This window comes from Panthera leo, chromosome B2 (genome assembly GCF_018350215.1).
Source record: "Panthera leo isolate Ple1 chromosome B2, P.leo_Ple1_pat1.1, whole genome shotgun sequence".
NCBI lineage: Eukaryota > Metazoa > Chordata > Mammalia > Carnivora > Felidae > Panthera > Panthera leo.
Window position 1 is genome coordinate 57,920,581 of NC_056683.1, and position 15,902 is coordinate 57,936,482.

General features: G+C 35.9%; 1 protein-coding gene across 1 annotated transcript in view; it reads right to left on the minus strand.

The window, feature by feature from the left end:
• Positions 1–15,902, minus strand: part of EYS (eyes shut homolog) — a 1,768,122-nt gene that overhangs the window by 732,710 nt on the left and 1,019,510 nt on the right. The window contains 2 exon segments of the mRNA XM_042939126.1: positions 12,195–12,607; positions 12,609–13,944. Of these exon segments, the coding sequence (XP_042795060.1) occupies positions 12,195–12,607; positions 12,609–13,944 (1,749 nt within the window).

Consider the following 15,902-nt stretch of genomic DNA (forward strand, 5'->3'; position numbering starts at 1 on the left):
AGAAGCCAGGAAGAAGCAGGGAAAAATTTACTTCTGTTGGTTTTAGAGAGAGCATGACTCTGCCAACACTTTTTTTAGACTTCTAGATTTTAGAACTGTGACATGACACATTTTTTGTCTTAAGCACCCAGTTTGTGCTCCAGTGTTATTGCAGCCTTAGAAAACTAATACACTGTTCATCAACATACATTCATAATCCCAGCATTTGTACCACAGTTACAAAATTTCAGAGTCAATGTTATCAAATCTTATGTCCTTAGCTTGTGTCTTCTTCTCTTTCAGTATTTTCTAATTCTACCATCTACTCTCTCAATGGTTCATACTGTATCATTAGGTCCTTCCGCTGTATTTTGAATTCCTGTGACATACAAACACACAAATCCATACCCAAATCCACACACATACAAACACATAAACACAAAAGCATACATGTGTTATACTATCATATGATCAGGGTGCAGAGAACCTGAATTATTAAATATTATGGTTAATTGAGAGTTCCTTCATTCAACATGAAGTCACAAATAAATTTCCAAGAATAAGTCTAAATAGAAAACACTAAACATATATTTCATGCTGAACATAACTTGTTAATTCATGGCAGATGCAGAAGTCATATGGTCTTTCTGTGCCTCAGGGCTATCATCAGGAAAGTCATTATAAACTTATCAGACTTCTGCATTGCAATAGAGCTGCTGTTAGACACAGCTTTATAGTTGATAAAATTTCAGATAAACCTATTTGTAGCATGTCTAGAAAAATTGGTTTGCATAATTTCCCCTTATTTGTCTTCAGAGGGTGCTTAAGATACTTCTCTCTGCTTAATAAAACTGATTGCAAAATAAATAAAATTAATCCAATGTTTTAGCAAATCCTGTTGGCCTGACCTTCAAAATATGTCCAGATTCCGAGCATTTCCTAAGCCTTCACTGCTGATACTTGCACTGAGCCATGGTCATTTCTCATCTGGACTCGGGCATTAGCCTTCTAACTGGTCTCCCTGCCTCTATGCCTGCCTCACACTCACCTCACCCACCGATCAGTTCTCCACAGTCCAGCCAGAGTGATCACTGAGATCATATCACTTCTCTGTCTAAACCTCTGGCATAATTTTGTTTCTCAGAATACAAGACGGGTCCTTAAAATGGCCTAAAATTCTTGGAATCTGATTTTATTCATTCTGCCTTGTTCTCTATCTGACTTCATCCTCTATCTGTCTCCCTCTTACTTACCGACTCCATCACACTGGCTTTCCTGATGTTCTCAGACAATGTCTAACACACACCTACCTTAACACTGCATTGGCTATTTGCTCTTTGTGGGATATTTTTCCTCTTCTATCTACACAGCTCTCATCTTATTCAATTTGGCTTCCTCAGCAAGATCAAACATGACCATTCTGCTGTCTTCTACCCACCAGCTCTGAACTTGTGATACCCTCCCCTCCAAATCTGCTCCAATTTTTTTTACTTTAAGCATACAGGTTATACATATGCACATACATACTCTCTTTATATATTAGAAATATCCAGTTGTACACTTTATTATATACACCATATCATACAGAAATATAGGTTTATTATGCTTAGTATTTCTTGTCTTTCACCACTTGAACTTAAGCCCTAGGAGGGCAGGAAGCATCTGTTATTTTTAGTAGGGCATTACTCAAACCATAAATAGAGTCCAGGACATGGGGCTTCCTCAATAAAATGTGTTGCTGAGTGAAATATGGTTATTAAGGAGGGCATATGTTATGCTAATCACTGATAGATAGATAATAACACTGTCAAGGGGTTTGAATAATATCTTTATTGACATAAAATAGCATCTCAAAATATTGTTGATTGATGTTCATAAAAGTGACAACTTGTCATACTACACCATATGCTTCAAGTATAAATAGATTTAGGAGGTGACAGAAATAATCTTTTTTTTTTAAGTTCCTATGTATAAGTGATTGGTGATAGTAAACAGAAATGAGAAAAACTAGCTCTGTGTAGAGGGAAGTAATTCTCCTTACTGGCAGAATTTGATACAGGTCTGACCAATGGGCAAAAGACCATAGCCCTCATTCCCTTGTGTTCCTCAATTCTTCCCTGGCCTCTCTGGAGTGAGGGATGCCATTCACTGGAAGGCTCAGCTGAGATCTGTCCCAACATGGAACATGGGAGCCAGTGAAGACAAAAGGACATGAAGAATAAGCAGAGCCTCACTCCCTTCATTGAACAATAAGTTGTCCTTAAAATTCATAATATCTAGATCTTGCAACCTGACATTTCAATCCCAACTCAAGCACTTATTAGCTGAGGGATCTGAGACAAGGTAGTCTCTTCCCTGCAAAGTTGTGCAGGGACTAGATTTTCAACCCTAGGGCAGTATTAGTTACTAAGTGGTATTGAATAAATGGTGGCTGCTATTATTATAATTATCCTAGAAACAAGGGATTTTGTCTTTGTCTTCATTTCCCTAATATCCAGAAATGTCCACTGAATATATGTGTGGTTTCTTGCCCAAATTGTTTCCTTCCTGTGACTGTCCTCTGTAAACCTTATTATAACATTAGCTGGATTACAGGATTAGATTATTTAGGCTGCTTACATCCTCTGCTTGGAACATCAAATGCCCATCTTTCATTCATTCTCACTGAAGAAGTGATACTCTGCCTTGAATGTTAGCTGTGCCAGATCCTTTCTTGAGAACTGATAGTTGTTCTCTAAATGGATTCTCCTTTGTGGACATCTGGAATCAAGCTCTATGCTGGCTGATAACCCAGAAATAAACCATGACCTCCCCATCTTTACATGTTTCCCTCGTTGCCTAGAATCTCCTAGTATCAAGTCACTTGCATATACAAAGCCATCTTGATCGTGATTAAATTGGTAATTCCTTGAGATTACTATGTATTGAGTGACCCAGCTTCTTTCTTAGGGTCCTGAGCCTTCAGCCATATTTATTTCTTAATCATAGGATATTTTCTCTGACCCCACCCCAGCTTCCACACACCCACAGCTTATGTTGCTTCAGTCATAACAGCCTTCACAGCTAAGCCTCCCTAACTTATAATAAACTGATGACAATATTTGTGACATTTTTTAAGATAGGTATTTTACACTGTTTCCTGGAATCTCTACAATTATGGCAAAGCTTTGGATAAGGCATTATATCTATTAACACATGCTTTTGTACTGCAAGAGCATAAATACATTGAGGGAAGCTAACAGAACAAAAAATGACCCAAATCAAGGTGACACTGAGTTATGTGTAATGATCTATTGGAGTAAAAATAATGGGAAAAATTATTTTTTAATTGTTTTTACAAAAGTCTTCCAATAGGAGGTGACATTTGATTTGAGCCTCAGGAAAGGAATTTGACAAAATGGCCAACAGAGGGCATTTAGGGAGAAGCACTATGAACACCAAAGTGCAGAGTTGTGCAACTGTACAACAGTACTGAGAAGTGGTTAGTCATAAAACAGTGTAGGGATGGGTGGCAGAGAATGGAGGTTGAATACTGTAGTTGGGATGCTTAGGGTTTTAAACCTCTTCCTATAGGAAAGGAAGATTCATTGTAACTTTATAAGAAGAGGAATGAAAATCACATAAGAAAAACAACTTTGAAAGTAATGTGGAAGAGGGACCAGAGAGAATAAAGACTAGAAATAGGTCACCCATTTCAGAGAGTGCTGCGTTAGTCCAAAAGAGATGGTAAGAGTTTAAACTGGAGTAATAATCATGAGCTAAGAGGCGGGGTGAGAGAACTTGGTAGATAGAATTCATAGTACTTTTGGCAAAGTTAACACTGAAGCTTGGAAACCTTCATAGATGTAAATTTAATGTCTGAGATATAATTCAATGGAGAAGAAAGCATAGGTAGGGAGAGAGATGGAGGTTGTGGTGTTGGAGAGATAAAAATTTTATCTTAAGTTTTTGAAGGGCTAACATGCAAAATGTTTTGGTATAAAGATAGAAGAAAGTGTATCTCTGAATGTATTTGAAGCCATGAGTGTAGGTACTACATCTCCAATGACAAACTGTGGAATAAAAAAATAAGAGTTGAAAAAATAGAAGAGTGAAGGGTGTGGAAAGAAAGAAAGGGAGGGAGTCTAAGAATGGACCCTAAGGGATTCTAAAGTTAAATGGTTAGCATGAAACTGTGCATTAAATTGGTTGGCAGAGGTGGGAAGGGAATTCCAGAACAGCCTCAGCACAGACAGTGCCAGGTACATAATTTGTTGAACCCAGTGCAAAATGAAAATGCAGGTCTTTTGTTTGGGAAAAAAAGCAGGACAAATGTTCCATTAAAGGTCCTAAAATAAAAGCTTTTTCTTTCTTTTTTGTTCTCTTTTTCATCTTTTCATGGTATTTTTTACTTGCTCTTTAAGGTCATTCTAAGAAAATTTAAGATTTTCAATTATTAGCATATATTTTACCATTCATCTTTATATTATGCAATGCTTGCTTTAAATGCAAATATAGGAGACTTTAACTCTATAATGACATCATCAAATTCACATAATTCATATATCATAGCTAGTACATGCATTTTTTTCTTAGCAAAAATTGACCAAACATTGACATAAACTCAGCTGCTTTTATTCCTCTTCTTGTTACATGCATATTCTTTTTAAAAAATGTTTTATTTACTTTGAGAGAGAGAGAGTGTGTGTGTGTGTAAGAGCAGGGGTAGGGGCAGAGGGAGGAGAGAGAGAATCTCAAGCACGCTCTACACTCACAGGGTAGAGCCCTACATGAGCCTCGATGTGGGGCTCAATCCCACAAACTGTGAGATCATCACCTGATCTAAAATAAAAATCTGGATGCTTAATCATTATACTACATGCATATTCTAATACCATCTGGAACCAGATGTGTTCCATAATATCCTTACTTTGTACTTCCTTTGAAGTATACCATGAAGTATAGTATGGCTCTATCAAGTGTAGGGTCCTTTTGAGTATAGGGCATTTGTGACTGCACAGTTTACACCCCTGAAAGCAGCCCTGGACACAGAGCTGAGAGATTCGCAAAGAGATTGTGGGTATTGACCATAGTCTGTGGCTCTGTCAGCATAGTACAGAAGACAGGGATAGCATAATAAGAGTTAATCAGGTCTGAAATATGAACTTTTCTGAGTCTATTTAAGGCCGATATTTACTCGTTGGTCAAAAAAGTAAAATATACTAACCTGAGAATTATAAACACCTCACACATATTGCTACTCCAGGAATTATCAAACTTCTGTAAAGGACAAGTTAGTAAGTATTCTACCTTTGCCTCCATCACAACTACTCAACTTTGCTGTCATAGTATGAAATCAGTCATAGACAGTATGCAACCAATAGGCAGCGCTGGGTTCCAGTAAAACTCTTTATAAAAACAAATGATGGGCCAAATTTGACCTGTATGTAATACCTTGCCAATCTCTGGTCTACACTAAGAATTTTCCCAAGGTCACATACTACTGTGATTCAACAACAAAGGTGAAAATGTTTTGAAACCAAAGAATTGTAACACGCATGGAAAAAAAAATCTGTATTATTAACTATATTACTCTACTATGTTTTGCATATGACATTGATATTAGTATTCATTTTAGTGATAAGTGGGAATTAAGTACAAATAATCAATAGTCTTTTTTTTAATTTATTTTGAGAGAGAGAGAGAGAGAGACAGAGTGAGAGAGGTAAAGAGGCAGAAAGAGAGAATCCCAAGCAGGCTCCACACTGTCAGTGCAGAGCCCAGTCCAGGGCACGAACCCACAAACTGTGAGATCTTGACCGAGCCCAAATCAGGAGCCAGACGCTCAACCGACTAAGCCATCCAGGCGCCCAATAATGAACAGTCTTGAATACTGCAAACTAGCAAAAAAAGCACAGGCATTCCTTTGTGAATGATACTGAGAGATATACAGGAAACAAAATGTCAGGATTTTACTTCTGATTAAAATCTGTGTGCTAGTTTCAGCAGATATAGTTTGACCTGCAGAACCAGTTGTATGCATTAATGGGTCAATTCTAAATGGGATGTTTTACAGACTGCAAGTAAATAGAACAAAAGTGACTATTAGGTGTTGTTACAGAAGCTTTTGCTTACTATGCACATACTTCCTTTACCACAAGGGACAGGGTCTAGAGTGGTTCCTTCTGCAATAAACTTACAGTAACTTGGGGAGGTAAAGTAAGTGGTCTCATGTTTTAGCTAAAGGGGGACATCTCTTTTGGTTCTTAGTAGTTTCACCAAAAGGAAAATTTATTGGGGCACCTGGGTGGCTCAGTTGGTTAAGCATCCGACTCTTGATTTGGGTCAGGTCATGGGCTTGTGGTTTGTGAGTATGAGCCCCGCGTGTCAGGCTTCGCACTGTCCACACTCTCAGAGCCTGCTTGGGATTCTCTCTCTCCCTCTCTCTTTGTCCCTCCCTCCCACTCTCTTTCTCTCAAAATAAATAAGCATTTAAAAAAATAAAAGGGCATATCTGAGTGGCAGGTCCAAAGCAACAGGTAAGCAACCAAACAAGTTACAACAGTTCCTGCTGTTTGTCACAAAGTAGTCAGTTGAAATATATGTGAATATCGAATAAAATGATGTGATTAATTCCATTCCATTTTTTCCTCATTTTACTAAAAAGTAAAGAATGCTGAAGAAATATACCTAATGATTTCAACATGTACATAGTAATTTAGTTTAAAGTATGTGGATGGAATATTTGAACATAAGATTGCTGTGTTATTTCAGAAAAATATTTTATCATTTTTAAATGATTTTTCACTCTAATAATGCTAATTATCAATGATTTTTCTATCCTTATGTGGATAATTGTAAATTCTCATAAAAACTTGATTTTTTTGATATAATAAATAATTAAATATATTTTCTGAAATATTCTTTATTTCTCACTATGCACAAATATTTACAAAAATGTTTTATTGATTATAAAAATATATAATAAGGATGAAACTTTTAGAAAATGAAAATAAATATTGGAAGCAATATTAATGTTTTGGAAGGATCCCTTGTATGCATATGTGTGGTATCCATGTACACATGTATTTGCAAATATGTTGTATGTATGATTTTATAACTTCAGCTTAATAGTATTAAAGGAACAATTTTCCATGCCAAGATTTATTTAAAAAACCCACCATTATAGTGCACATTTCTTTCCAGATATTTATTATTTTAATAGCATTTAATAACATAACTTTGGTATATCAACAATAATTTTCTAAAATTGAGATGTTATTTTATTTTTAAAAAGTGCTTATTTATTTTGAGAGAGAGAGAGAGAAAGACAGAGAGAGTGAGCATGGGGGAGGGGCAGAGTGAGAGGGAGAGAGAGAATCTCAAGCAGGCTCCATGCTGCCAGTGCAGAGCCAGATGCAGGGCTGGATCTCACAAACTGTGATCATGATCTGAGCTGAAATCAAGAGTCAGATGCTCAACTGACTGAGCCACCCAGGTACCCAAAGACTGTTATTTTAAAACTTTTAAAATTTCTGGTGGAAAATGATTCTCCAGAAGCATGGTGCCAACTTACTTCCCCACCAATAGAGTGGTATATCTTCACAAATAGTATTACAATTGAAAAAAATAATAATAAAACACTGGCTAATGGATAAAATTCGTGTCTCATTTTAAATGTGTTATCTTCAGGGTACCTGGGTGGCTTAGTCGGTTAAGCATACAACTTCACCTCAGATCATATCTCACAGCTCATGAGTTTGAGCCCCGCGTTGGGCTCTGTGCTGACAGCTCAGAGTCTGGAGCCTGCGTGATTCTGTGTCTCCCTCTCTCTCTGCCCCTCCCCTGCTCATGCTCTGTGTCTCTCTGTCTCTCAAAAATATACAAACATTAAAAAAATTATTAAATGTGATATCTTCAGTTGCTTCTGATGATTTTTAAATATCGTTTTACTGTCTGTATACAGCAAATTGTTTTACTATTTGAGTGGTCAGCTTTTCCTCTGATTTGAAAGGGTATTTATAACCATGTATAGTTATGAGGCAACACATTTTTCTATATATTTGCTTTAATTATGTTTATGACCATTTTTAGCATAGAAAGGTATTAATTTTACTTATTCTACCATAAAATGTACTATCAACATTTTATTTATAATTTTCTATTTTTACTTTTAGGCTTAAAAATTTCCTGTTAGAGGCAAAATAAATATTAACTTATATTTTATTTGGATTATTTAATGTTTTATTTTGTAACATTATCTAGTTAGTTCTCATAGAGGTTATCTGCTATAAGGGTATAGAGGAAGAGTTTTCAAAATAACAGAATGCATCAACACAAGTTAGTGAATATGAAAATCTATCAAATCTCTTCTTTGTATGTAATCTTATGTAATCTAACATATGTATCTGGACTTTTTATTCTATTTCCTTTTATTTGCATCCATTTAATAATACTATATTTTATTATAATTTATTTCAATACATTTCCTAAACATAAAATGCTCTTAGTACCATTTCTATTCAACATTTTGCTGGCTATGCTCTTCGACTTTAAAATGACTTGATCAGGGGCACCGGGGTGGCTCGGTTAGGCGTCCAACTTTGGCTCAGGTCATGTTCTCACGGTTCGTGGTTTGAGCCCCACGTCAAGCTCTGTGCTGACAGCTCAGAGCCTGGAGCCTGCTTCAGATTGTGTCTCCCTCTCTCTGGCCCTCCCCCGCTCATGCTCTGTCTCACTCTCCCTCTCAAAAATAAATAAACATTAAAAAAATTTTAAATGACTTGATCAAGTTCCATTATATTATCGCATTTGAATTTTTTTGAAATTGCTTTATACTTTTCAAATGTAGTGTTTCTTTAGTATTAAGGGCTCACATTTTTGAGAACTCAAATAAAGATGTCATATCTCATTTACTTTGGTTACTTAATGTATTTTCTATTAGATTTTCTAAATGGTATGTAAGAAATATGTGCACATACACATATAAGGTATTTTGACTTATGAGTTTAATGGAATTACCTCTTATGTTTCAACTTTAAGAATGGCATCGAAGGAGTGCCTGGGTGGCTGAGTCAGTTAAGCATCTGGCTCTTGATTTCGGCTCAGGTCATGATCTCACAGTTGGTGAGATTAAGCCCTATGTTGGGCTCTGCACTAACAGCGTGGAGCCTGCTGGAGATTCTCTCTCCACCTCTCTCTCTCTCTGCTCCTCCCCATCCTCTCTAAATAAGAAAACATTTTTTAAAAATGGTATTGAATATTGTTGTAAGCTATTTATATTTTGTTATCTTTGAAAATCATAATAGATATTGAAAAGATTTGAAGATAATGTAAATCCCTTAGGTAGGGAAAAATGGAAAGAAAAACTAAGTAACTTTAGCAAATTATAAATTGATTGTCAATATCTTTTCATCTAAGATCCCATGGGGTAAATTATATTATTAAATGTCTTTCTTTGACTGACCCTTTTATTCCCAGAGAAAATATCCCATTGTCATTTTTTAGAAATTTACTAATATTGTATTGAACTTTTTTAATTTAGAATTTTACAACTCTGGATGGAATAAATGGAACCCATATAAATTTTCATTTTTGTTCTATTTTTGTTATTCATTGCTATTAGAGAATATTTGGATCAGGAGGCTCTGACTATTGTCTCTTAAATCCTTCTGAACTAGTAGAAACAATAGAGAGTCATACTGCTATAGGAACATAATACCAAACTGCTAGAGAATGTTCTTTTTTTCTCTCTCTATTTTTAAAATAATTTTTATATTTCCATAAGTAATCTCTAAGACCAACACGGGGCTCATACTCATCACCCCAAGATCAAAAGTTGTGTGTTCTACTGACTGAGCCAGCCAAGTGCCTCCATTTTTTTTTTCCTCTTAAACTTCATTTGCTTCATAAACTAAACCAAACCATAAAGACTGGTTTGGTTTAGCAGACCACTGACAAAGAGAACTTCAGATTGATAGATGTCATATTTTAGAACTAGCAATCATATACTTTAAAAGTTACACCAAACCCTAAAAAGCATATTGATAGACATAGCTCCATGATGCCTCACTTTGTTCATCATAAAGCTTTCTTGGAGTGTTATTTTTCTCTCACCCATCTAGGAGCTGTGAGGGACCCCAGAGTTACAAGCTTTCTACCTTTTATACTTTCCTAGTATGGAAGCAGCATGTAGAGAGGAAGTAGTAATACTCAATGGTTCACTTTAGAAACATACAAATGAATCCTCCCCTTATCAGTTACATGCTTATTCTACATTTCGGCAGTGTCATGGAGCTTGGAATGCAGTCAAGATTTTAGCATGGCAGGCCATTCTACTATGGCTTACCCTACCTTTTCTTTATATGAAGAGATTATTTCAGATGTGTAGTTATGTTTTTAAAGATCATTTTCAGCTACTGGATTGGTTTGGCCAATGGGGAGAACCTGCAAGTGACTAAAAGACAAGAGGAGAATGAAGCTGGGTATATATCTCCTGGTCTACTCCTGATTGGTTTGCACTGTATTGCCTATATTCTCTCCCAACATGCCATAGCTTCTATGAACTGGTAGCTTTCCTCTTTCTGGGTCTTGATGACTGCTCTTTCCTTTGTCCCTTCAGGACTCAAGGTAATGATGACATTCTGCTGTTACTAGTCCCTTCAGAATCCTACTATCTCTACCCATATCTTTGTAAATAATTTTTTTTTTTGTAAATTCTCCCAAGTACTCAACTGGAATGTGCTATCTATTCCCTGATATGACCCTGGTCAACACAGTGGATGAACATACTGGAAAATGCTGGCAAGTGCCTTGTAAATTATTGATTAACATGTCTAAAATATTTAGGAAGGCAAGGGAAACTAGAAGAAGAATAGGCAAATTGGAAAAGATTAAAATCACCAAAGAGTGTTTGAAGTTGGAATGAGGGAATGGGAAAAATGGAATGTGAGAAAGTTTTGCTCATAAAGGCAAACTTAGGGTTTTATTTCCTGGAAATGGAGAATTTGTGTCCTGATTATTTTCGAGGGATAGCTATGGGACTAACTGTATGAGAGGAGAAGATGTAACTCTGCTGAATTTGTTAAGAACCTTATATGCGAGAAGTGATGTATTAGGTATTACTGATGATTCTTAACAGTTATACAACAAGCTATTGTCTTGTAAAAGCACACGGAAAATACTACATTTAAATTTGTAATTAAAATTTATGTTATTTTTAGAAACATTTCACACTACACATACCAAATATAAGATTTGGTCTTTTGTATTATTGAGTTGCCAGCCACAAATTACACACCTAAACATTTTAAACACTGATATGTGATTCTTCTGAATCATACACACAAAATCTACAAATATACATATATAACACATGAAACCTATACATTTCTTATTGAGGGGAAATCAACTTCACAACCACAATTACACTTGAAATTCCACAAGATAGAACTTCTTTAAATAATGAAAATACCTTCTCTTTCTGCTAAATATAATTATTGAAGGTTTTTTTTTCTGCATGTTTCCCGATTTGACAGTAATTACAAGGGTAGAGGAGACTAATAATTTCTAAAATGCTTTAAAGTAAGAATAGCTATCTAAGAAAAGTTGCTTTTCATTAATTATTTCAAGACTGAATTTAAATTTACACATGGGATACTATGTTGTGTCAATTTTTATATTTTTTTTTGTTAAGTAAAGGTCATGAGTTTCATTTACATTCTGAGTTATACATAATGAAAGCATCACAGCTTTGCATTAAATAATGATAAACCACGCTATGTAGAATGGCAACACTCAATAAAGTTCCCTTGATTGCTTCATCTTCCCGTTAAAAAAAAAATACCAGCACTGAAAAAAAAATGTTAGAAAGTGCATGTTATATTGTGTTCCACCTGACAAAGATTCTATTTCAAGAAATGAGAATAATAAAAGTTATTCCTAAACTTTGAAAGATCTATTGTAATGAATTGAACTAGTTCAGTTTCTGATTGCTTGCCAGCAGTGTAGCTGTCTCCAACATACTCCTGTATTGATCTGGTAGCCTTTGTGGCAGTGCATAAAGAATAAACATCTGTGTCAGGTACAACAGCAAGGTGCCATCCACATTGAACTTGCTGCTACCCTGATTACAAAGAGGCTGTTTAGAGCACCTGGTGACGACGACAGGCTCTTTCTTCACTATAGAAAAGAAACTCATTTCCAAAAGTTTACTGAACTGAAACTGAGAAACTCACCAGAAATCGTCAGCTGAAGAGGTGTTGGAATGAACTCCAGTGAAGACAAAGTAAGCGATCTAGTGATGGAAAGCCTCTGGCTTGCAGCAGAAGATTCCCAATCACGCACACTAGGCTGAAGTTCCCATTTGGGCCACTCTGAAGAAGTTGTAAGCTCTTCTTTTAAATCAGATGTTAAGGTCAGATAATCTGTATAATATGTCCAACCTGGCGCAAGAACAGACAAGGGAAAAGAGGCCTGTATTGGATATGACTGAGTTCCTGAAACTGCATAAAATGCGATATTAGAGGTTACCTCTGAAAAGTCAGACACGGAGTCTATATAAGGTGGCAGGTTGTTTTTGAAGTCACCTGAATATATAGTTTTTGGATGATTTTGTAAATTTAATTCAAAATCTAGAGAACTGTCGTGTGTGAAGTTTGAACTGATTATGAGATCCTTTACTCTCTCGCATACCCAATAAATTGTCTTGATTCAGTATCTCAGCGGGGCCCATGGTTATACCATGTTGTCCTATTGTCAATAGTTTTAAAATGTTCTCTGACACAGAAGGATCATCAGTAGTCAGTTTTGAAGTCAAATCAGAAATCATCAAGGCTGAAGAGACACTTTGTAAAGGGACAATGGATAAATAACTCGTAAATAAACATAAATTAACATCCAAATTACTTGATAGGGTAATGGATTCTTCCAAGGATGAGGATAAAATCCTTCTTTTTGTACTCTTTTTAGAAGGAAATAAAGATGACAGTTCTGTGAATGCCACTGATGGCGTTATTTCAGTAGCATAAGACAATGGATGCCCAGAAGTGATAGTCTGAATTCCCATTAGTGCATACCAGCTGGCTGGTATCGCTGAGTTCATCCAGAATGTCTCATAAAAGTGGGACTGTTTTCTATGCAAAACTTGATCTGAGAATTCATGAGAGGATTTTATTTCAGTCATAGAACATGTTGCACATGTTTGGCTTAATTCACTTAAAGAATCAGCAGCCTGTGATTTGATGTTTGTGAGTCTCTGGTTGCTAGATGCTTCAGTAATAACCTGGTATTCACTGGGAATGGAGGCTTGTGTAGTGAATTGGTGCAGAGTTGATGAGTTTAAGATGGCTACCTGTTTAGATATAATTATCTTAGCAGGAGAAAGGGGAGACATTGAGGAGCTCAGCAATCTCCAGTACTCTCTTCTTGAAATTAGGGAAACAGCTGAAAATTCTTCAATATCCTCTTGAGCCCCTGTAGAAACAACTGGAGGTACACTTGTAGAAGTGGTTGTGAGCAGGAATCCATGGGAGAGTAATGAGTGCCTCTTTAACTTAATATCTGCTCCTGGAATGCCAGTAATTACTGAACTCACTGTGGTAGTAGTTAAGGCAATAGTCTCATTGTTCACAAATAATAAAGATTCTGTAGGAAAAATAAAATCTGGCATGAAAGAAGAAATGATAAATGGGGTCCTGTCTTCCATACTGGGGAAAAAGTATCCTGCTGTGGCTGCTCAAGTTTGGATAGGCATATGTGATACAGACGTTTTGCCCCAGACAATTTGTGCTGAGTCATGAACACCAAAATTCAGAAATTGAGAAGAGGAAACATCTGTGGAAGAAGGAATACTGCGTTTTGCTGAAAGCTCTCTAGTGGAAATCAGTTCTTTGAGTAAATAGCTTTCAAAAGATATGCCAATGCTTAATGTTGCTAAAATAGTAGTTGGGAGAACATCATGCTTGATAATGTCTGTCTGTTTTGGACCTTCAAAGAGGAAAAAGAAACAAAAAGAGAATCAGAAAAGTGAATTAAAAATGAACAACTTTGGCCCTGGGCTGAGTCTTCTGCAAATTGCACTGCCTCCTCATATCAATTATGTGCAGACAAATGGCTCTGTAGGTTATATTTCTAATGGAAGTGTATGGGTAAGTTTAGTAACTTCACAAACTGATAAATGCAAAGACTCCCATTATTCACACTCCATTTGAGGGTCAAAGTCAAACAAATTGTGCTATATAATCTTGAGAAAGAACAAAGCTGGAGGTATCTTGTGCCCTAATTTCAAACTATACTACAGGGCTATAGTAATCAAAACAGCATGGTACTGGCATAAAACCAGACATATAGATCAGTGGATTAGAGTAGAGAGCTCAGAAATAGGCCTACTCACATGTAGTCAATTAATCTCTGACAAAGGAGGCAAGAATATACAATAGGGAAAAGATAGTCTTTAAAATGAATAAATGGTGCTGGGAAAACTGGGCAGCTACATGAAAAAAATTAACTGGACTGCTACTTTACACCATATCATGGTGTAAAGATTTAAATATAAGACTCAAAACCATAACACTAGAAGAAAAAATAGGTAGTAAGCTCTTTAATATCAGTGTTAGCAATACTATTTGGGACCAGACTCCTTAGGCAAGGGCAACAAAAGTTAAAATAAACAAATGGGACTACATCAAACTTAAAAGCCTTTACACAACAAAGGAAACCATAAACAAAACAAAAAAAGCAACCTACTGAACGGGAGAAGATATGTGCAGATCACACATCTGATAAGGGGTTAACATCCAAAATATATAGAGAAATCCACAACTTAATATCAAGAGAACAAGTAATCTGATTTAAAAATGGGCAGGGGCACCTGGGTGGCTCAGTCAGTTAACTTTTGGTTTTGGCTCAGGTCATGATCTCACTGTGAGTTCAAGCCCTGCATCAGGGAGCTGGGGATTGTCTCTCTCTCTTTCTCTGCAGCTCCCCTGATTGCTTGTTCTTGCTCTCTCTCAAAATAAATAAACTTAAAAAAAATGTGCAGAGGACTTAAATAGACATTTTTTTAAAGAAGACATACAGATGGCCAACTGGCACATGAAAAAATACTCAACATCATTAATCATCACAGAAATGCAAATCAAAACCACAATATCACCACAAGTATGTCAGATTGACTATTATCAAAAAAGGCAATAAATAATAAGTGTCGGTGAAGATTTGTAGAAAAGGAACCTTTGTACACTGTTGGTGAAAATGTAAATTGGTGCAGCCACTGTAGAAAACAATATGGAATTTCCTTAAAAAAATTAAAAATTAGAAATACCATACAATCCAGCAGTACCACTTCTGGACATCAATCTGGAAAAAATGAAAACACCAGTTCAAAGAGATACATATGCTTCTATGTTCACTGAAGCATTGTATACAATAGCCAAGATATGGATTCAATCTATATGTCCATTGATAGATGAATGGATAAAGATGTTATATATACACAATGGAATATTACTCAGCCATAAAAAAGAATGGAAGCTCCTCACTTGTGATGACATGGATGAACCTAGAGAGTATTATGCTCAGTGAAATAAGTCAGAGAAAGACAAATACTGTATGATATTATTTACATATGGAATCTAAAAATAAATGAACAAACAAAACAAAAAATTCCATGAGAAACATACTCATAAATAGAGAATAAACTTGGTTAGCAGAGGAGGGAGAGATAAACAGGGTGGAAAAAATAGATAAAGGGGATTAAGAAGTACAAACTCCCAGTTATAAAATGGGTAAGACATGGGAATGTAATATACAGCACAGGGAATATAAATAATATTGTAGCAACTATGTATGGTGTCAGGTGGCAACAAGATTTGTCATGGGGATCATTTAATAATGTATAGAAATATCAAATCACTATGATGTATACCTGAAAATAATAGAATATT